The sequence below is a fragment of the Heloderma suspectum genome, chromosome 16 (assembly GCF_057233095.1).
Source record: "Heloderma suspectum isolate Gila_16-S chromosome 16, 16-S_ref, whole genome shotgun sequence".
Classification (NCBI taxonomy): Eukaryota; Metazoa; Chordata; class Lepidosauria; order Squamata; family Helodermatidae; genus Heloderma; species Heloderma suspectum.
Window position 1 is genome coordinate 22,757,560 of NC_139473.1, and position 20,910 is coordinate 22,778,469.

The following is a 20,910-nucleotide window of genomic DNA, read 5'->3' on the forward strand; positions in this document are numbered from 1 at the left end:
TTCTAGATAGCCTGTTTCCGGGCTCTGATGCAGCCTAGGAGAGGCGCTGGAGCGCCCGCGCAGTCTCTCCCGGGGCTTTGGTGGGTCCTCCGAATGAGGGGCCGCCTCACAGTGGGTATTTCACACACTCCTGGATGTTCTGCACTTTCTAATCCTTTCCAGTAAATCTCCAGTTGCGACGGCTTTTATTTCTGAAAAACGCGAACACCGCGCGTCCCCCCCGGGCGCTCCGGACGGCGCTGCGCGGGGCCAGCGGCTTGCCACAGCCCTGCGGCGTCGCTCACTCCCGGCTGCCGCAGCTCGGGGTCCAGCTGCGCGCCCCGGCATGATGCAGGGACCTCCAGCTGAGGTTCGGGGCTGGGCGGGGGCGCACCGGGACTGCGCCCGACAACCTTGCGGTGCTATCCCGTGCGGCTATGTCCACACCGCAGGTCCGGAGTAGGGCTGCACGGCGGTCCGTTTTAGGACGGCACTGCACTGTAGTCCGGTATCATTTTCGTGGGTCGCAGGCGGGAATTTTGTTTTTTATTTAAAGCGTTTCCCTGCTGCTCCGCGACCGAAAGGGCGCTTGGAGCAGCTTGCGCGCAACCGGCCGGACAAGCCGTTCCCTGCCCCGCCGGCTTGCAGTCTGGAAAGGCACAGCGCGCAAGGCAGGCGCACGGGGCGGGAAGAGGGGAGCACGGCCCCGCCGCCCGCCGTCTCTTCCCGCACAGCCTGCTGGACCGGCTCGCGGGGGACCAGGTCGGCAGGGCCCCCGCTGGCCATGCTGGCTGGGGATCCTGGGAGTTGTGGCCGGCATCCCCGGGGGAGGCCAGGCCGGAGGCAAGCGGCGCGGCTGCAAGGGCCGCCTGTCTCCGCGGGCTCCTCGGGGGCCCCCGCGGCAGCCCCGGGGGGCGTGGTGGGGGGCGTCGCCCCGGCTCGGGCCGGGACCTCTGCGGCCCCGGGGGGGGGGGGAGTCCGCGCGCGCGCCCGGCGCGCCGGGGCGGGGACGCGCGCGCCGCAGGCGTCGCCGCCGATTGGCCGGCGCGCGCGCGCGCTGAGGAGGCCGGGCCGAGGCGGCGGCAAGATGGAGGCGGCGTCGGGCCCGCTGGCGGCGCTGTCGCTGGCGCTGGGCGGCCTCGTCCTGCTGCTGCTGCTGCTGCTGCTGCGGCGGCGGGGCGCCCCGGAGCCCGGCGCGGAGGAGCCCGGCGGCGCTCGCGACGGTGAGGGGCGCGGGGCGAGGTGGCCGCCGACCCTTGGCTGGGGCGCGGCCCTCCCGCTCCGGGGCGGCCGCGCGGGGCCCCGCCGCTCCCCCGAGACGGCGCCGCGCGCGGCCCGGCCGGCCCCGGCGCGCCTGCCGCTGGGCGCCGCGGCCGCGCGTCGGCCTTGCGGGGCGCTCGGGGCGCCTCGCGTAAGAGCGGCGCGGCGCCCGCCAGTGCACCCCGTTGGCCCCGCCTTCCGCGGCTGGGCGATGGAGGCCGCAGCCCGCGGCCTCCCGAAGGCAGCGCGTGGCCCGGGGCGGAGCGGTGGGCTGTGGCCAGGAGAGCTGGGCCGGCGCCCCCACATCTCCTTGGGCCGGGCCGCCGCCCAGCTTCGCACAGCCGAGTGGGGAGTGCGTTTGGCAAGAGCCTTCCAGCCCCGCAGGGCAGCGCGCGCCGCGCAAAAGGACGTGCCCGGAGTGGAAAGAGCAGCCAGCGCTCCAGTGCCCGCTGCGCCCCACGCTGCCAGCGTCCCCGCTGCTGTCTCGGGCCGGAGATGCCGGCGGGGATTCCTCCGGGGCGGCGCTTCCGGGGAGGCTTTGCAGGCCAGACGGGGAGCTGCTGCGGGGGGGAGGGGGGATGTGGCCCTTGGGTTGGAGGCTCCCCGTCCCTGGTCCACACAGACTGGCAGCCGTTCTCCCAGCCTCCAGGCAGGGGTCTCCCCCCCCCCGACCTTTTGCATGCAAAGCTTGTGCTGTACTGCTGAGCTACAGTCCTCCCCCCCCCCCCGAGCTCTGATGTTAAAATGGGAGGGGGAAAGAAATGTGTGTAGCATCTTAAACTCCCTGGAAAAAAGACAGAAAATAAAACAATAAGTAACCAGTGACAGCTGGATCTAGTGCTGCCCAGAAGCAGATTTCAGGGGGGGGGGATTTCCCTGGTTTCAAAAGAGGAACACCAGAGGCCTGGGGGAGGCTTTAGTATCATCCCCCCCCCCCCCCAGCGTCTCTCTTGGCCTTCAGACTACAAAGACATGAGTCCATTGTTTTGTATTGGATGATTGTGATAATCTGTTTTAAGCTGCTCTGGAAATCGTTTGATGGAAAGCAACCTGTGTGTGTGTGTGTGTGTGTGTGTGTGGTGGTGGTATACTTAAACTAAGAGCAATACTAAAATATCAATATAAATATTGTAGCAGTGCTAAAAGCCAGTAGTTAGGATGGCAATGCTAACAACCCACCACCTTGCTCTTCCATGCTGCCTGGGTGGCAAGGCAGGATATCAGGTCAGCGGCATTTGACTCCTTGGCCGAATGATGACTCTTGCTTCGATTGCATTCTCCAGATCAGAACGTGAATGGGGACACAACCAGCAAAACATCAGGCCTGAAGAAGCAAAAGCAGCACCAGCGAATCAGGAAAGAGAAGCCCCAGCAACACACTTTCACGCACCCGCTCCTGGCAGCAGCCCTCAAGGTGAGCTTGGCTTATGGATGCCGGTGAATGCCTACATTGCGTGCAGAACCTCTGTCAGGTAGAGGGCCAGACTCCATTTCGGAGAAGCTCCTGGGGGTCGCATTCCAGTGGTGGGAGTGGCCAAAGGGGTGGGGCCCCAAGGTCCAGCATATTGTAGCATAAAGCTCATACTGCCAGCCACTCAGCCTTAGGAGGGGCACTGTAACCTTTCAGAATGAGGGAAAATGCACAGAAGCCAGGAAACCACCAAACAATTGGTGGTTGGGGGATGGAGGTGAGCTAGGAGAAGCGGGCATGGCTGCCTGGGGAATCCCAGAGGGCCGGTTTGGGACCCTGTGCCTGAGGTTTCCCACCCATCCCAAAGGGACATGGTGCTATACTTCATAAACAGCAAGAGCAAAACTCAAAGCCCCACCCCAAGGAGCTTACAGTCTAAAGCCAGGGGTGAGCCACTTGTGGCTTTCCAGATGTTTTGGCCTATAACTCCCACCAGCCTTAGCCAGCATAGCCATTGGTGAGAGATTATGGGAGTTGAAGGCCAGAAGCGGTCAACCCCTGTTCAAAAAGAAAGTGGTGGTAGGATTAGCCCTTCACAACCGTTCTGGATCTTTGCAAAGGCTACATCCCGCTCCTCCTCTCCCCCACCCCAGTGTGTTGGTGTAAATCCTCCTGCAGCATCGTGGCCGGTTCTTTGCTTCCTGGGGTAACTGCGCCCCAGGGTGGCGCACACCCAGATATCTCTCTGTTTGCTTCTTGAGAAGCTTCCAGCTGACCCTCTTGGTGTTCCGCAGGGCCACAGTGGAAGCGTCAGCTGCCTGGACTTCAGCAGCAACGGGAAGTACCTGGCATCCTGCTCTGATGACCGTACAGTGCGCATCTGGAGCACAAAGGACTTCTTGGAGCGGGAGCACCGCTGCATGCGGGCCAATGTGGAGCTGGACCACGCCACCCTGGTCCGCTTCTACCCAGACTCCAGGTGGGGTGGGCCAATGCACGTGGGCAGTCTCCTTCCCTCCTCCCTCTCCTCCTCTATAGCTGAAAGAGGGAATCCGTTGGCCCCTGTTAGGGAGCCGAGGAGGAGAGCAGAATCACCAGACATTTCATTCATACAAACCAACTTTTAACACATTCCATCGCGCTCCGCAGACTGGGAGGCTCAAGCCTGGATTATTGCCATGCGCTCTATGTGGGGCTGCCCTTAAGGCTAGCTCGGACGTTGCAGCTAGTGCAGAACGCAAGCGGCGAGGTAATGGGATGGGGTGCCTCACCGCGCACATACTACGCTTGGGCAGAAGGATCTGCACTGGCTGCCAGCCTGTTACCAAGCTAGGCTTAAGGTGTTGGTATGCGATCTGCAGGGGAGGCCCTGTTGTCCGTGCTGCAGCCTACGGATTTCCGTTTGGCGACGACACGGAGACAGGTCTTTTCTGCAAAGGCGCCCACCTTGCAGAATGATCTCCCTTCTGAGGTATGTCAGGCGTGTTTTAGGCATTTATTGAAAACGTATCTGTTTGCTTTGGCTTTCTCCCAGGCACGAGCTGTCCTTGTACCAGCCCCATGTTACTATTGTTTGTGTAGGTTTTGTTTGATGGTTTTGTTTTTATTCTATTGTGAACTGCTTCAGGTTTTGTTTTAAATGAGAAGTGGTATGTAAATATTGCTAATCAGTAACACAGGCAGTGAGTGCTCCTCCTCCCTTCACTCAGAGCTTTCATTGTTTGGCTGGCCAATGGCGACACCCTCCGGTTCTTTAAGATCACCAAGAAAGAGGACGGCAGCTTCACATACGTGGCGGTTCCAGAAGAGTTCCCAAAGCATCACAAAGGCCCTGTCATCAACATTGGAGTGGCTGACACAGGTACGGAAGCGTGGGGGTTGGGTAGCTGCCTAGCTTACAGCTGCAGAAGCCGGAGACTGACCTGACTCCCTTTGCCTTGGAAAAATCTCCTTGCTTGGCCTTCTAAGGACCTGCGGCTGCATCACGCACCCACTCTAACCTTGTCACCCCAATCCCAGGGAAGTACATCATGACAGCCTCCAGTGACACCACCATCCTGATCTGGGACATGAAGGGGGAAGTCCTGGCCAGCATCAACACCAACCAAATGAACAACACCTTTGCAGCCATGTCGCCGTGCGGGAGGTAAGGATTATGTCAGTTGCACACCTGCCGCTCTCTCTGCCCCGCTCGGGGCAGCCAGTGGCTTGTATTCCTTCCCGCATGCACCAGGAAGATGAAGGCACCTTCTGGTTTTAGCTCCACGTTAATAGGGAAGAGTTGAGAGCAGCTGGGAAGCAGTGGTTTGCAAGGTGCCCACTTGCTAGGCACAATCTCATGTTCCTTCCCTTCCTGCAGGTTTGTTGCCTCGTGTGGCTTCACCCCTGACGTGAAGGTGTGGGAAGTGTGTTTCAGCAAGAGTGGAGATTTCCAGGAGGTGACCAGGGCCTTTGAGCTGAAGGGGCACACAGCCGGCGTGCACGCCTTCTCCTTCTCCAACGACTCCAGGCGGTGAGGAACTATCTGTCAGCTCCAGAAAGGCCTAGGCTCTCTAGTGTGGTACCCGGCCCACCAGTGTGCCCATGGAGACCTCTTGGCACCCACTGAGCTCCCTGTCCCTCTAAATGTTAACTTTATTTCTTGAGGTTTTTAAAAATCCTTTTCTAGCTGGGTGGCTGGCCTGCTGCAAAGCAAAGGGCCGCCCTCCAGCACCATCTTCCTTTGGGCTCCAAAGAGTGGGTTGGCGCTTTGGAGCTCAGGCGCTTCCTCTGCCATGTGCATCAGTTCTTGGGCAAGTTACTATTTTCTTAGACTCACCAATTTGTCTTCTGGGAAATGAATGTTTTGTGGCAGGCCATGACCACCAGAGCTGCCATTTTATGAATGAGCAAGCCCCATCCCTCCATAGCAGCCATTTTGTGAGAGGGCCCACGCTCTCCATATTGCAAGTGTGCCCACTCACCCAAGAGGGTTGGGGACTCCTGGAACAGGCCAGATCCCTCCCATCTGCCACCCGCTGACTCCTCTGCATTGTGCTCCTGGTAACTTCTCCATTGGGTGGATGTGCTGTGGGTGCCCTTTCAGAGTTGCCTCCCTTCACCTGGCTCTCCTCTCTAGATTTGGGCTGAGTGGCCCTATTGGTTGTGGGATCTGTTTTGTCTTTTCTGAACCCCAAGACCCACCAACCGGAGCCCTGTGCAAAAGGCATCCACTGCAAATTAGAGAACTGTGTGCCCAGGAATGTATTTTCTTTTCAGTAACTGAGCAGGGCTCCCAGTCCTTCCACACACAAATCTACCCCTCATTATCCTTTCCTCTGTCTTGAACAGAATGGCAACGGTGTCAAAGGATGGCACGTGGAAACTGTGGGACACAGATGTGGAGTACAAGAAGCAGCAGGATCCATACCTGCTGCTGACAGGGAAGTGTGAGGTGACAGAGCCATGCCGCATCGCTCTGTCTCCCGACGCCCGAGCTCTGGCCATCTCCAGCAGCACCAACATCTTTGTTTACAACACCCAGCGGGGCGAAGAGGAGGAGCGCTTTGAGGCCGTCCATGGGGAGCACATAACAGACTTGGCCTTTGACGTGAACAGTCGCTTCCTCGTGTCCTGCGGGGATCGGGCCATCCGTGTCTTCCACAACACGACTGGCTACCGGGCCGTGGTGGAAGAGATGAAAGCCCTGCTGAAAAAAGCAACTAACGAGTCGACCAAGCAGAGACTGCAGCAGCAGATCACACAGGCCCAGAGCGCTCTAGACAGCATTTATGGCGAGAGCAAAAACTGAGCCCCCTGCTCCAGAAGGGGAGAGGTTCTTCTGGGCAGACTCGGAGCCAGGATTTGAATCATGCAGGGCAAGAGCTAATAAAAATGATTTTTGCACAACTCTGGCCCTCCTGGGATTTCCTCAAACCCATCAGAGGGAGGAAGAGGTGGCGGCAATTTGGTCTTGGTGGGAAGCACAGGAAGGGGAGGCTGTGTTGGGCGCTGGTCAAGGCAGCCTTCTTCCCTTCCAGCGTGGTCACCAGACCCAAGACAGGAGAAGGGCCATAGCACAGTGGTAGAGCCCCTGCTTTGCATGCAGAGGGTCCCAGGGTTGATCCCTGGCAGCATCTCCAGGCTAGGCTAGGAAAGATTCCTGCCTGAAACCCTGGAGAGCCATTGCAGCCAATCAGTGCCGACAATATTGGACTATAGATGGACCAAGGGTATGTCTCGATGACTAGGTTCACATGGTCACTGCAGCCCACTATGGCTTATTTGAGTTACTGTGGCTTGCAGCACATGCTGGCTGCAAGTGGGTGCCGTGGCTTGTTGTGTTGTGCAAATCCAGCCATTCTGGGTTATGTGAGGTTAAATAACTCCTGGATAACCTTAGAACCCCCTTCATGGATCACTGCCTTGTTGTGGCGAAGGGGCTTGCGTAACTCAATGAAGCCATAAGCTATGCCGTGAAGGGCCACCCAAGACGGACAGGTCATGGCAGAGAGTTCTGACAAAATGTGGTCCACTGGAGAAGGAAATGGCAACCCACTCCAGTATTCCTGCCAAGAAAACCCCATGGAATGTATCACAAGGCTAAACGAGATGACGCCGGAAGATGAGCCCCTCAGGTCGGAAGGTGTCCAATATGCTACTGGGGAAGAGCAGAGGGTATTTCCAAGTAGCTCCAGAAAGAGTGAAGCGGCTGGGCCAAACCCGAAAGGACACTCAGCTGTGGATGTGTCTGGTGGTGAAAAGAAAATCCGATGCTGTAAAGAACAATATTGTTTAGGAACCTGGAATGTCAGATCAATGAATCAAGGTAAGCTGGAGGTGGTCAAACATGAGATGGCAAGATTGAACATCGACATCTTGGGAATCAGCGAACTCAAATGGACAGGCATGGGCGAATTTAATTCAGGTGACTATCATATCTACTATTGTGGGCAAGAATCCCTTAGAAGAAATGGAGTAGCACTCATAGTCAACAAAAGGGTGGGAAAAGCAGTACTGGGGTACAATCTTAAAAATGATAGAATGATCTCAGTACGAATCCAAGGCAAACCATTCAACATCACAGTAATTCAAGTCTATGCCCCAACCACTGAGGCCGAAGAAGCTGAGGTTGATCGGTTCTATGAAGACCTACAACGCCTTCTAGAACTAACACCAAAAAAAGATGTCCTCTTCATCATAGGGGATTGGAATGCTAAAGTAGGAAGTCAAGAAATCACCGGGATAACAGGCAAGCATGGCCTTGGTGTACAAAATGAAGCAGGACAAAAGCTAATAGAGTTTTGCCAAGAGAACATGCTGATCATAGCAAACACTCTTTTCCAACAGCACAAGAGGCGACTCTACACATGGACATCACCAGATGGTCAATATCGAAATCAGATTGATTATGTCCTTTGCAGCCAAAGATGGAGAAGCTCCATACAGTCAGTAAAAACAAGACCTGGAGCTGACTGTGGCTCAGATCATGAGCTGCTTCTTGCAAAATTTCAGCTTAAATTGAAGAACGTCGGGAAAACCACTAAACCGTTCAGGTATGACCTAAATCATATCCCTGATGAATATACAGTGGAGGTGAGGAATAGATTTCAGGGATTAGACCTGATAGACAGAGTGCCTGAGGAACTATGGACGGAGGTCCGTAACATTGTTCAGGAGGCAGCAACGAAATCCATCCCAAAGAAAAAGAAATGCAAGAAAGCAAAGTGGCTGTCTGATGAGGCTTTACAAGTAGCTCACGAAAGAAGGGAAGCGAAAAGCAAGGGAGAAAGGGGAAGATATACCCAACTGAATGCAGAGTTCCAGAGAATAGCAAGGAGAGACAAGAAGGCCTTCTTAAATGAACAATGCAAAGAAATCGAGGAAAACAACAGAATGGGAAAGACTAGAGATCTCTTCAAGAAAATTGGAGATCTCAAGGGAACGTTTTGTGCAAAGACGGGCATGATAAAGGACAAAGAAGGCAGGGACCTAACAGAAGCAGATGAGATTAAGAAGAGGTGGCAAGAATACACAGAAGAACTATACAGGAAAGAGCTGAATGTCCCTGATAGCCATGATAGTGCGGTCATTGAACTTGAGCCGGACATCCTAGAGAGTGAAGTCAAGTGGGCCTTAGGAAGCATTAGTAACAACAAAGCTAGCGGAGATGACAGTATTCCAGCCGAGCTATTTAAAATCCTAAAAGATGATGCTGTTAAAGTGCTGCATTCAATATGCCAAAAAATCTGGAACACTCAACAGTGGCCACAAGACTGGAAAAGGTCAGTTTACATTCCAATTCCAAAGAAGGGCAACGCCAAAGAGTGTTCAAACTACCGCACAATTGCGCTCATTTCACATGCCAGCAAGGTGATGCTCAAAATCCTACAAGCTAGGCTTCAGCAGTATGCGAACCGAGAATTACCGGAAGTACAAGCTGGGTTTCGAAGAGGCAGAGGAACTAGAGATCAAATCGCCAACATTCGCTGCATCATGGAGAAAGCAAGAGAATTCCAGAAAAACGTCTATTTCTGCTTCATTGACTACGCTAAAGCCTTTGATTGTGTGGATCACAACAAACTGTGGCAAATTCTTAAAGTGATGGGAGTACCAGACCACCTTACCTGTCTCCTGAGAAACCTGTACGAGGGTCAAGAAGCAACAGTAAGAACCAGACATGGAACAACCGATTGGTTCAAAATTGGGAAAGGAGTACGACAAGGCTGCATATTGTCACCCTGCTTATTTAACTTATATGCAGAGTACATCATGAGAAATGCCGGGTTGGATGAATCAGAGGTCGGAATTAAGATTGCCGGGAGAATTATCAACAACCTCCGATATGCAGACGATACCACCCTAATGGCAGAAAGCGAAGAGGATCTAAAGAGCCTCTTGTTGAGGGTGAAAGAAGAGAGTGCAAAAGCTGGTTTGAAACTCAACATTAAAAAAACGAAGATCATGGCATCTGGCCCCATCACTTCCTGGCATATGGAAGGGGAAGAAATGGAAGCAGTGACAGATTTTACTTTCTTGGGTTCCAAGATCACCGCAGACGGTGACTGTAGCCATGAAATTAAAAGACGCTTGCTCCTTGCGAGGAAAGCTATGGTCAACCTAGACAGCATAGTAAGAAGCAGAGACATCACCTTGCCGACAAAGGTCCGTCTAATCAAAGCTATGGTTTTCCCAGTAGTAATGTATGGCTGTGAGAGCTGGACTATAAGGAAGGCTGAGCGCCGAAGAATTGATGCTTTCGAACTGTGGTGCTGGAGAAGACTCTTACGAGTCCCCTGGACTGCAAGGAGGTCAAATCAGTCCATCCTAAAGGAAATCAACCCTGAGTGCTCATTGGAAGGACAGATAATGAAGCTGTAGCTCCAATATTTTGGCCACCTAATGCGAAGAGAAAACTCCCTGGAAAAGACCCTGATGCTGGGAAAGACTGAAGGCAAAAGGAGAAGGGGACGGCAGAGGATGAGATGGCTAGATGGCATCACGGATGCAATGAATATGAACTTGAGCACGCTCCGGGAGAGAGCGCAGGACAGGAAGGCCTGGCGTGCTATGGTCCATGGGGTCACGAAGAGTCGGACACGACTGAACGACTGAACAACAACAACAACCTTAGAACAACCTGCACTCTTGCTAGAGAATATAAGAAGCGCCTTGCTACCAACCCTTCTCTGCTGCCTGGGAAGCTTCTTGCATACTGTCAAGTTCAAGGCCTAAATGAGCCTTCCCCAACCTGGTGCCCTCCTGATGTGTTGGACAGCAACTCACAGCATGCCCCAGCCAGCCCTGTTGCCTAGGGCACGCTGGGAATTGCAGTCCAACAGATCCAGAGGGCACCAAGTTGGGGAAGGCTGGCCAGCTTTCAACATATATTGCTTCCTCCCCTGCTGTCACATCAATGGAAAATGCTCGTCCTAGACACTTTTGCATCAGCAAGTAGTATCCTAGTACTCCTCTTACGGGCTGGCCCCCGTTCTCCTTTTTAGATGATCCCATTCCATCAAAGCTGGCCTTCCAAATCAAAGATGCCCTGAAGCACTTAAGGGGGTGGTAATGTATTTGTATACATCCCTTAGCTCTCCTTTGCCCCTTTCTGCAGCTTATCAAGGTGAGATGGTCCCAAGTGCTTCAAATAGGTATGGTTTGTGTCTCATTTCTCTTCCATACCAGTTCCTGATGTGCCTTTGATTTCTCATAGCTTGTCACCAATTTGTTGTTGTTGTTCAGTCGTGTCCGACTCTTCGTGACCCCATGGACCATAGCATACCAGGCCTTCCTGTCCTGCGCTCTCTCCCGGAGCGTGCTCAAGTTCATATTCATTGCATCTGTGATGCTATCTAGCCATCTCATCCTCTGCCGTCCCCTTCTCCTTTTGCCTTCAGTCTTTCCCAGCATCAGGGTCTTTTCCAGGGAGTTTTCTCTCTGCATTAGGTGGCCAAAATATTTGAGCTTCAGCTTCAGTATCTGTCCTTCCACTGAGCACTCAGGGTTGATTTCCTTTAGGATTGACTGATTTGACCTCCTTGCAGTCCAGGGGACTCGTAAGAGTCTTCTCCAGCACCACAGTTCGAAAGCATCGATTCTTTGGCACTCAGCCTTCCTTATAGTCCAGCTCTCACAGCCATACATTACTACTGGGAAAACCATAGCTTTGATTAGACGGACCTTTGTCGGCAAGGCGATGTCTCTGCTTCTTACTATGCTGTCTAGGTTTGCCATAGCTTTCCTCCCAAGGAGCAAGCGTCTTTTAATTTCATGGCTACAGTCACCGTCTGTGGTGATCTTGGAGCCCAAGAAAGTAAAATCTGTCACTACTTCCATTTCTTCCCCTTCTGTATGCCACCAATACTTGTTTATTCGGTCAGTCGCTTCCAACTCTTCGTGACATCATGGACCAGCCCACGCCAGAGCATCCTGTCGGCCGTCGCCACCCCCAGCTCCCCCAAGGTTGAGTGTCACCAATACTATCCAGGGTGTAATGTCAGGCTGTTGGTCTTTAAGCCTCCCTTTACTATCTGCTGACTGCTAGCCTGAGATGCCATTACTGGTTGATCTGTCTGATTTTATTATACTGGAGGACATTCAGACTTACTTCCTTGATATACAGGTGGCTCATGGTGGGCTAAATTGTGAGCCCCATTCTAAATATGCTGCTTGTGTGTGTCTTCATCGTTCTTCCACTGTCCGCAGTTAGAATATTCATATTTCTTTGCTTCATGATTTTTAGTGGTCTGAAAGATTCCACCAGATGTGCTCAGTCTAACCCCCACCAGCCTGGATGGCTTATTTTATTTTGTTTACATCCACCTTGTCTCAAGGTACTGTCGAGGTAGCCAACGTCAGTGCACAGCAGGTCATTTTCATTTGCAGCATTTTTATCCTGCCTTTTAGCCAAAAAGATTCCCAAGGATAAGAAATAAGACAATCCCTGCTCATAGGCTTACAATTTTATAAAAGAGTAGGGTTGGAAGGGGCCTATAAGACTATCGAGTCTAACCCCCTGCTCAGTGCAGGAATCCAAGTCAAAGCATCCCTGACAAGGAGCTGTCTGGCCTTGTCTTGAATGCCTCCAGGGTGGGATAGCCCACCACCTCCCTAAGTAATTGGTTCCATTGCCGTATTGTTGTAACAGGACTTTTTTCCTGATGTTCAGCTGGAATCTGGCTTTCTGTAACTTGAGCCCAGTATTCCGTGTCCTGCACTCTGTGACAGCCTTCCAAGGACTTGAAGAGTGCTATCCTATCTCCCCTCAGTCTTCTCAAGGTTAAACATGCCCAGTTCTTTCCGTCTCTCCTCATAGGGCTTTGTTTCCAGTCCCCCAATCATCTTCTTTGCCCTCCTCTGAACCCTCTCCACTTTGTCTGCATCCTTCTTAAAGCGTGGCGCCTAGAACTGGACACAGTACTCCAGATGAGGCCTAACCAGTGCTGAGTAGAGGGGAACTAGTACTTCCCGGGACTTGGACACTATACTTCTATTAATGCAGCCCAAAATAGCATTTGCCTTTTTTGCAGCCACATCCCATTGTTGGCTCATATTCAGCTTGTGATCGACAACAATTCCAAGATCCTTCTCGCTTGTAGTGTTGTTGAGCCACGTATCCCCCATCTTGTAACTGGGGGGAAACCAAACTGCATTTGGTTTCTTTTTCCTAGGTGCGGAACTTGGCATTTATCCCTATTAAATGTCATTCTGTTGTTTTCTGCCCAGCGCTCCACCCTATCAAGATCACTTTGAAAGAAACAGCACGAAAGGGAATCAGGAGGGAGAAGGGGGTGGGGGAGGAAAAACTCAGGCATTGGATTCTTAATTAACATAATTCCACCAAATAAACATGAATAGGACTGTGCTGCAGAAGTGAAAGAACAGTTCTTGAATGGAAGGTGCTGCATTTGTGTGGAGGGCTCAGGGTTCATCCAGGTTGCTAATGGGTCACATAAAGTGTCAGTCTGCCTCGAATATACCAGGTACAAGTGAGAAAGTTGCCGAGGGGCAGAGCAGAAATATAGAAAGTGCCTTCCGTTGCTCAAGACCATTGGTCATCTAGCACGGGGTCAAAAAAAGGCGGCCATGTTGGCCAGAAGAGAAATCCCAGAATCCGTATCTTGGGATGCCTTTTGAGTTCTAGCGTACACCAAATATCACAGAAAACGTGCAAGCTCACTGATCAGTCTTGTCACTGGCTCTCCAGAGTCTCAGGGATAGAAAGGCCCTTCCCGACGCACCTGGAGATGCCAAGGGCAGACCGTGCGAGAGTTTGCACCCAATAATAAGCGTGCCTTTGGGCTGGTGCAAAATTCACTGCCTTCCCCCGGAGCCTCGATCCGATTTCTGTAGCTCAATCCCAAGTAAAATGCATAATAGTCTTTTAAAGACTAGCGTGCCTCTGGGCATGTGCAAAGCCCCCCCCCCCCCGTTGCAGGAGGAGCGCGAACCAGAACAGCCCCCTCTTCTCGCCTCCTCCCCTGCACATGCGCCGGGACGCAAGAGCCAGGCCGTTTGCGCATGCGCGCCGAGGGCACGCGCGCCTCCTCGGGCGGGGCGAGGGCGCTGACGCGTTACGCACGGGGGGTGGGGGAGCGGCGCGCGCATGCGCAGCGAGGCGGCACAGCGGCGGCTGCGGGAGTTGGGGCTGCCGGAGCCACGGGCGCCATGTCGGGCCGCTCGGTGCGGGCAGAGACCCGCAGCCGCGCCAAGGATGACATCAAGAAAGTCATGGCGGCCATCGAGCGCGTTCGCAAATGGTGAGGCGATGGAGGGAGGGGTGGCGCGGGGGCGGGCCCTGAGGGCGGCTCAGCCAATCGCGGCCTCGGCGGCAGCAGCATCTCCAACCGGCGACAGTAGTTTAGCGCGGGGGGCGGGGCTTCTCTGGAGCGGCCAATGGCGGCGCAGCGCCCGAAGAGGCAGGGTTTCGGGAAACCGCGCGATTGGCGGAGCCGGCGGCCAATCGCGGAGGATGCCGGAGCGTTCGGATTGGCGTTGCGCTGGACCAGTCGCGTCCCATGGGAGCCAGGTTGCCATGGGGACCGGCGGGCCTGCCCAGTTGGCCCAGCTGGCCGGGAAGCGGGCGCGGAAGGGAATCGCGGGCAGGTCGGGCTTCTCACGGGTGGCTTGCTCGTCCGCATGTGGGCTCTTTAAACGGCTCGTTATGACGCCAAAGAACAAATGCTGGCTGGGGGTAATGGGAACTGTAGTCCAACACACCTGGAGGGCCCAGGCTGGCGAAGGACAGCATGGCCCTTTCCATGCGTGATCGTGGTCATCTCCATCCCCGTGGGGGGGTGGGGGGGTCGGGTCGACTGAAGATGTGGCCTGCAACTACCCCAAATGGAGCCTCCAGAGCCAGGGCCACTTTACCATAGAGTACTTCATGTATGTGTTAATTCTGTCCCACTCATCAGCCCCAAATCAGGGGCTCCCAGAGCAGTTGCAATTGATCCATAAAACAAGACCATCCCCACCCGCTGGCTTACAGTCTGAAAAAGACACGACACACAAGGAGAAAGAGATGGGGAGGGAGGAGGAAGGAAATTACATAGACTTTCTGCAGGGCTGGTGGGATGGCCACGCATACCCCACCGGAGGGGAAAGGATGGGCCAGGCTGCTGCCTCCCTACCCTGCCTGCAGGATTCCCGGGGCCTGTCTGGCTGGTTCCCTGCTGCAAACAGGATTTTGCAATGTTTATTTCTTGAGTGGATTTTTATCCCACCTTTTGATCGAATGAAACTCAAGATGGCTTATAGGAGAAGGTAATAATACACATGCACGACCCCCAAGCTCGTCTTATGCAGCAGCCCATTGTCCCCGGGTCAGTGGACAGGGCTGGAGTGTGCTGCCTTTCCACTCTCCAGTCCCAGGACAAGAGGCAGCTAGAGGCTGGCAGGGAGGAGGAAGCGTGACCTCCCAGCAGCTCCTTCTCACTTGGCCAATGGACGGTGCGAGGGTGGCCTCCCCTTGCCAAGGTTTTTTTCCTGGGAGGTCGGGCTGTTGCCCCACATGAGCGTGCGCCCCACATGAGATGCCATTTGCATGTGGCACGGTTTGAAGCCAAGGAACTACAGAAGGAGAGGCATTCCTTGCCCAGCCCCGCCTCTCCTAATCAGGTGCCCTCCAGATGTGTTGGACTGCCATGCCTTCCAGCCCACTGCTGATCTCTGGGCAGGTTGAGGGACATTGGACTTGGTAGCTCAGTGGCAGAGCCCCTGCTTGGGATGCAGAACAGCCCTGGGTTGTTCCCCAGTGGCATCTCCAGGCAGTGCTAGGAAGGAATCTGGCCTGAAACCCTGGAGAGCCTCTGCTGCCAATCAGTGTTGACAACACTGGGCTAGATGGACCAAGGTGGGTCTGACTCAGGATATGGCAGCTTCCTAGGTCCCCACTGCCCATCATCCCCAGCAAGGCAAGTGGGGAGTGTGCTTCTGAATACTGGATTCGAGGAACAGACAGCTGGAGCACCACAGCTCTCCTTAATCTGCTGCTTGAGAGCCTCCTGGAGGTTTGCGGCTGGCTGGTGTTGGAAACGGGATGGGGAGCTGGATGGATCCACCCCGATCTGACCCAGCCGCAGCCTTTCTTCTCTTCCTGTACCTCAGGGTCGGTTTGAAGCAGGGTCTTCCTGGCTCACAGCTCTGCCTCTTCGGCCACTACGTCACAGGCGCTCTTCCTTTGGCAGTGAAATCAGTGACGACAGACAAATCGCAGGGCGCCTGCCATACGGGTCAGGTGTAACCCCTCAGGTGGTAGAGAGTGGCCTCCCCCAACCTGTGCCCTCCAGATGTGTTGGACTGCAACTTCCAGCATGCCCCAGCCAGCCATCTTTAAATAAAAATATAAATAAATGACCACCCAGAGGCCAAGGCATGGTTTGAACTCAGCCCCCCTCAGGGCCTCAGCTGCCATCCCAGGCACACCTGCCAGGAGTAAGCGCCACTGAGCTCACTGGTCTTCCTTTCAAGTAAACAAGCGCAGGACTGTGCTGCCAGTGCGTGTGCCATATATGTGATTCCGAGGGATACTCAGCTCAAAAAAAGTTAATTTTTAAAAACTTTTTAAAAATTATTATTATTTTTAAATTTTTAAAAACCTTTTTTAACCCATGCCACGAGAGCACATCCCTTTCCCCAGGAACTGGGCCGGGCAATCCGTACTATGGCAGCCCTGGAGGAGTGCATCTAGAAGCATGCCTCGCTTGGGCTGCTTTGTGCAGCGCCTCCGCCGCTCTCGCCAGCGGGGGCTGCGCCGCAGTCGGCCTCCTCTGCTGCTCTTCGGCAGGGGCCTTCAGCCGCCTTTCAGCCGCAGGGCTGCTTCATGCAAGCCCTGATGCCGGGGCGTGGCAGTTCACCCCATTCCATTATCCGGCCAGGGGTGCGGTGCAGCCTAAGGCAGGCCAGGCAAATGGCCAGGCAGAGCTGGACCACCGCAGGGCATGCAAGAGCCATCCCCATGTCTGGGGCGGGAGGGTGTGCTTGGCCCAGTTCCCCCGGGCGCCGTGGCTCGGGTCTAACCTCTTCCACACCCACTTTGCAGGGAGAAGAAATGGGTGACAGTGGGAGACACGTCTCTGCGGATATTCAAGTGGGTGCCTGTGGCCGACAGCAAAGAGGTGAGGGGCGAGGGCCTCGGGGTGGGGGGGAGCTCAGGCTGCCCTCCAACATGGGCCCAAGGCTGGAGCACTGGCAGAACAAGCCATGGGTGGCTGTGGAAGGTGACCCTTGGTGGAACATGGCTGGCATCAGCTCTCGTTCCGTGGAGCTTGCCTGCCTGGGAGGAAGAGGAGAATGAGGCACAAGAAGGTCGCCCTGGTCTTCTGGGGATGTGAGAGGCAGACTGGGATGTTGTGGGGGCGGGGGGGACGAGCAGCCCAAACCGGGATGGAGGCAAGTTGCCCAGATTCTTCCAAGTCAGGCTTCCAGAGGAAAAAGGTCTGGAGAGAGAACACGTTGTAAACCAGCCTTTCCCAATGCAGCGCCCTCCAGGTGTGTGGGACTGCAGCTCCCATCATGCCTAGCAGACATGCAGGCTCAGCATGATGGGAGTTGCAGTCCCACACACCTGGAGGGCACCACGTGAGGTGAGGCTGTCGTAGGCTCTCTTCTCCTGCTTCTTTCCCTCAGGAGACGTTGAGCCCCACCCCAAATGGGCTTTGCTTCCCTTTTGGAGAGGCCAGGACCAAGACCCCTTCCATGGTGCTTGTGGCCTGCTCCAGCAGCTGGCTGTAAGGAGGGTGGGTCCCTGCAGAAGGGCCGCCCCTCTTCATTCACTCATCTTCCTCCTCTCCTGCTCCAGAAAGAGAAGTCCAAATCCAGCGGGGCTGCCGTCCGGGAGCCAAACGGCTTTCCAGCCGAAGCTGCGGCCAACTCCTCGCTCCTCCTGGGGTTCCAAGGTGAGCAGGGCCCAGGGGAAGCACAGGCTGGGCTGGGTCAGGCCGCGAGGGTAGGGGGAGCCCCTGCTGGAGACACTGGAGAGCCAGACGGGTCCAAGCATCTCTTTGCACCAGGAGGGTGAGAAGCCCGTGCTCCCTTTTAGAAAACACAGTAAGGAAGATTCTGAGGATGCCGAATCCTCCGCCCAGCGCCATCTCTGCTCAGTTTTCGCAGCACTCTCAGCAAAGTGCGAGAGATGTCCCACCCCGGATGGAAGCGGCCCATCTGCCTGGGTGGGAGCTGCACCTGCCCAGAGTGGGAAGCAGCAGAAGCCAGGCAGCAGAGCCTGCAGTTGTGGCCCGATGCGGGGGGCGCCCCTGCCTCCCTCCTGCTTCTGGCTCAGGCCATCTCCTCGGCGTTCCAGATGAGAACAGCAACCAGAGCTCCCTCTCAGATACCTACCAGCTGAAGGCAGACAGCAGCGCCGCGTCCAGCCCCAGCCCACAGCAGAGCGAGTCCCTGAGCCCCAGCCACACCTCCGACTTCCGCACGGACGATTCGCAGCCTCCCACGCTGGGCCAGGAGCCCTTGGAAGGTGAGCGGCAACCCCCGGAGCACCAGGAGGGCACCTCTGGAGCGGCCCGCCCTCCTGGCCCTGCCCGCAGCCCTGGGGGGGGGGCGATGCCCGACCCAGGGAGCGGCGATGGGGCGTGAGGCCAGTCCCCCTTCTCTGGACCCCGAGGGGCGGAGGGGGAGCTGCCCGGCCGGTCGCCTCCCAGCCCTCACCCTTCTCGCCGCTCTCCTCCAGAGCCTGCCCTGCCTCCCTCCGAAGTTGCCGACGAGCCTCCGACCCTCACCAAGGAAGAGCCAGTCCCGCCAGAGGCTCAGGTAAGGGCGGCGGGCTGGGCGGGGTGCAGCCACTCCCTCCGCTCAGGGGAGAAAGGGAGACAGGGTTTGCGGCATCTGCCGTGACAGGGCAGGCCCCCACGAAGCCCACGCAGCGAGCTGAGTATCCAGGTGGCTCACGCTGCAGCACCCTCCAGGCCCCGCAAGGCAAGCAGACGTCGCCCCCCCGGCCTGGGGGCTGCTCAGCTCGCCCAGCGCCCTCGCTGCCGGAGCCCCTGCTCCGGTGGGTAGCAGCAGTGGGGCAGCAGCATGCCCCTTGGGCCAGCCTCCCCTCTCGGGGTCCAGCCTGCAGTGGCTGGACCCCTTGCCCCACCCTGTTCTGGCTGCCCTACAGTGGGACATCAATGTCAGATCCCCCCCCCCCCCCCATATCAGGGTGCTGCATACTGTGCAGCTTCGCTGACATTCCAGTAACTGATTGCCTAAAAGATCCCTGGGGTAACCAACCAACCCCCCAGATCTTGATGGCTTCACGGGCCTCCTTCTCAAGTTGCCACCAGAGGCCCAGCAGCCTCTGATTCAACTGTTTCGTGAATGCCTTCAGGGCCTTGGGGCCACGCATTGCATGAGAGCGAGGCCATGTCCACGGAATCAGGCTAGTAAACCTGGCACCCTCCAGATTTCTGGACCACAGTCCCCATAATCCTTGACCATGGGCCCATTGGACATGCAGGCTGGGGGATGGTGGGAGATGTAGTCCAACACACTTGGAGCGTGCGAGGGGGCCTACCCTGAAGGGGACCTTGTGGGGCGATCCCAAGTGGGGAGTGGCTGTACCCCCCGTATTCCCCCGACAGTGTTCTCGGACGGACGGGGCCATGCATGCAAGGTTGTGCCCAGCCCAAGGGACACCTCCCCTCAACTGGGCCCTCTTTTTTTGTCTCTGCTGCAGGACGCTGGAGGGGAGGAGGATTCAAGGGCGCCTCCACTCAAGAGGTTTTGCACGGAGCAGAACTCCACCTGCCACACCACCTCCAAGAGCTAGCGAGGCCGCCGCCACCGCTGCCCCTGCGATGTGCTCCTTCCCAAGGGTCCGCCTCCCCCCACCTCGGCAGACCCCCCCCAATACCAGTCTGGTTGAAAGCTGGTGTTCTGCTCCGCCTCCATGCCCCACCCATGCACTGCCCTCCGAGCATCACCCTGCCATTCCCTCAGATGCCGGCTCGCCCTCCCCCACCTCTGCTGAGACCCCCCCCTCCACTGGCCCAATGTTTTCTTCCGAGCGAGAGGCCAGCCACACCCTCCTGACTTCGCACGCCTAAGGGGTGAGGTGCTGCAGCCCTTCTCGCATGCTTTCTTAAATCTGTCCTCTTTGTGGGCTCCGGGCTCACTCCTCTCCATGGAAGGCTCCTGTGGGAGAGGAGTGAGCTGCAATTAACGGGAAGCCCTGAAGTCCCCCCCACCCCCAGCCTTCCTCCTGGAGGAGGTGAAAGACTCTGGGGAGGAAGGCCAGGACCAGGTGGGAGCCCAGCTGGGATGCTGTGCAATAGTTGTGGGTGAAGCCGCTTGCACTGGAGGGAGTTCAGACTCTGCCCCCAGGTGAGGGGGCCCGTTGGAGCTGGGGAAAGCTGCGAAGATGCGACAGCTCAGCTGCACCCAGGCGGCAAAAGGGTTCTCCCTTGCAGGCTTGAACCGGGAAGCCTCGGGGTCGAGGGTGTCTCCCCAGGCACCAAAGGAGCCCTGCCTCCGAGCAGCCAACCCTCCCACCCCCCTCTGGGGTGGGGGCAGCCTAGCTGCCACCGACCACCCAGCCCCTTCCAACCTCTGCAGACTTGTCCCCTCCCGTCGCGATCTGCATGTGGAATAGAGTTTGTGACAGGCCCTGCCATGGTGAGACAGGCTGGCCACCCAGGGAAGCAAAGAGATATTTTAGCACTGAAGAGAATATTTTTAAAATTAAACTATTTGAAATAGAGCATGGGTATGGAACAGCGTGTCTGTGGGGAAGCTTTCCAGAAAACAAGGGGGCTTCCAGACAACGCTTTGATCGTGTCTTGCTCTGCCTTGTTCACGGAATTTAACGGGGGATCTAGATGACGACAGCTTCCACTTGCAACCCTCCTGTGTTTCCCCACTGTTGCTTCTGTCTTTTTTCTTGCTGTGGAAAATCCGTTAAGGAAGACAGCTGCTCAAGGCCTTCTGAGTGGTTGCGCAAAGAGCCATCTGTCTGGGAGCATCCCAGGAGAGCCTTTGGGAGGCGGTGTCAAGGGCTCCTTGGAGGCCTCTCTCAGTCTAATCCAGTAGCCAAGTCCAGACACAGACAAAGGGATTCTTTTCAAAGCTTTATTCCTCTTTTACAACTCAACAACTCTACCGTTAGCAACTAGATATGAGCAGCAGAATACCTATGCCCTAAGTTGGAACAGTTGGTCCCCGTTTGAAAGGGAATTACTGGCAGACCCCTGAACTTAAGGACTAGGGAGAGTCCCTCCCCTTTTCCCTTGGATCCTCTGGGCGCAGCTGTTGTTTGCGCGCCAACCGAGCACTACACCTCC

General features: G+C 55.9%; 2 protein-coding genes across 3 annotated transcripts; both read left to right on the forward strand.

Moving 5' to 3' along the window:
* The first annotated feature begins 26 nt into the window (after positions 1-26).
* Positions 27-6,538, forward strand: TBL2 (transducin beta like 2). Of its 2 annotated transcripts, none has more exons than XM_084822545.1 (7): positions 27-115; positions 2,523-2,653; positions 3,445-3,629; positions 4,360-4,511; positions 4,670-4,796; positions 5,010-5,162; positions 5,981-6,538. In XM_084822545.1, the coding sequence occupies exons 1-7, from the start codon at positions 28-30 to the stop codon at positions 6,438-6,440; spliced, it is 1,296 nt and encodes a 431-aa protein (XP_084678671.1). In that variant the 5' UTR covers position 27; the 3' UTR covers positions 6,441-6,538. The 2 variants fall into 2 exon arrangements, with proteins under 2 accessions (XP_084678671.1, XP_084678670.1); XM_084822544.1 differs by lacking the exon at positions 27-115 and adding an exon at positions 1,039-1,202.
* A 7,198-nt stretch (positions 6,539-13,736) lies between these two features.
* On the forward strand, positions 13,737-20,341 carry BCL7B (BAF chromatin remodeling complex subunit BCL7B). The gene is made up of 6 exons (XM_084822554.1): positions 13,737-13,890; positions 16,674-16,749; positions 17,433-17,529; positions 17,934-18,104; positions 18,318-18,397; positions 19,308-20,341. Exons 1-6 carry the CDS (start codon positions 13,799-13,801, stop codon positions 19,398-19,400), a joined length of 609 nt encoding a protein of 202 aa, XP_084678680.1. The 5' UTR covers positions 13,737-13,798; the 3' UTR covers positions 19,401-20,341.
* The last annotated feature ends 569 nt before the right edge of the window (positions 20,342-20,910 follow it).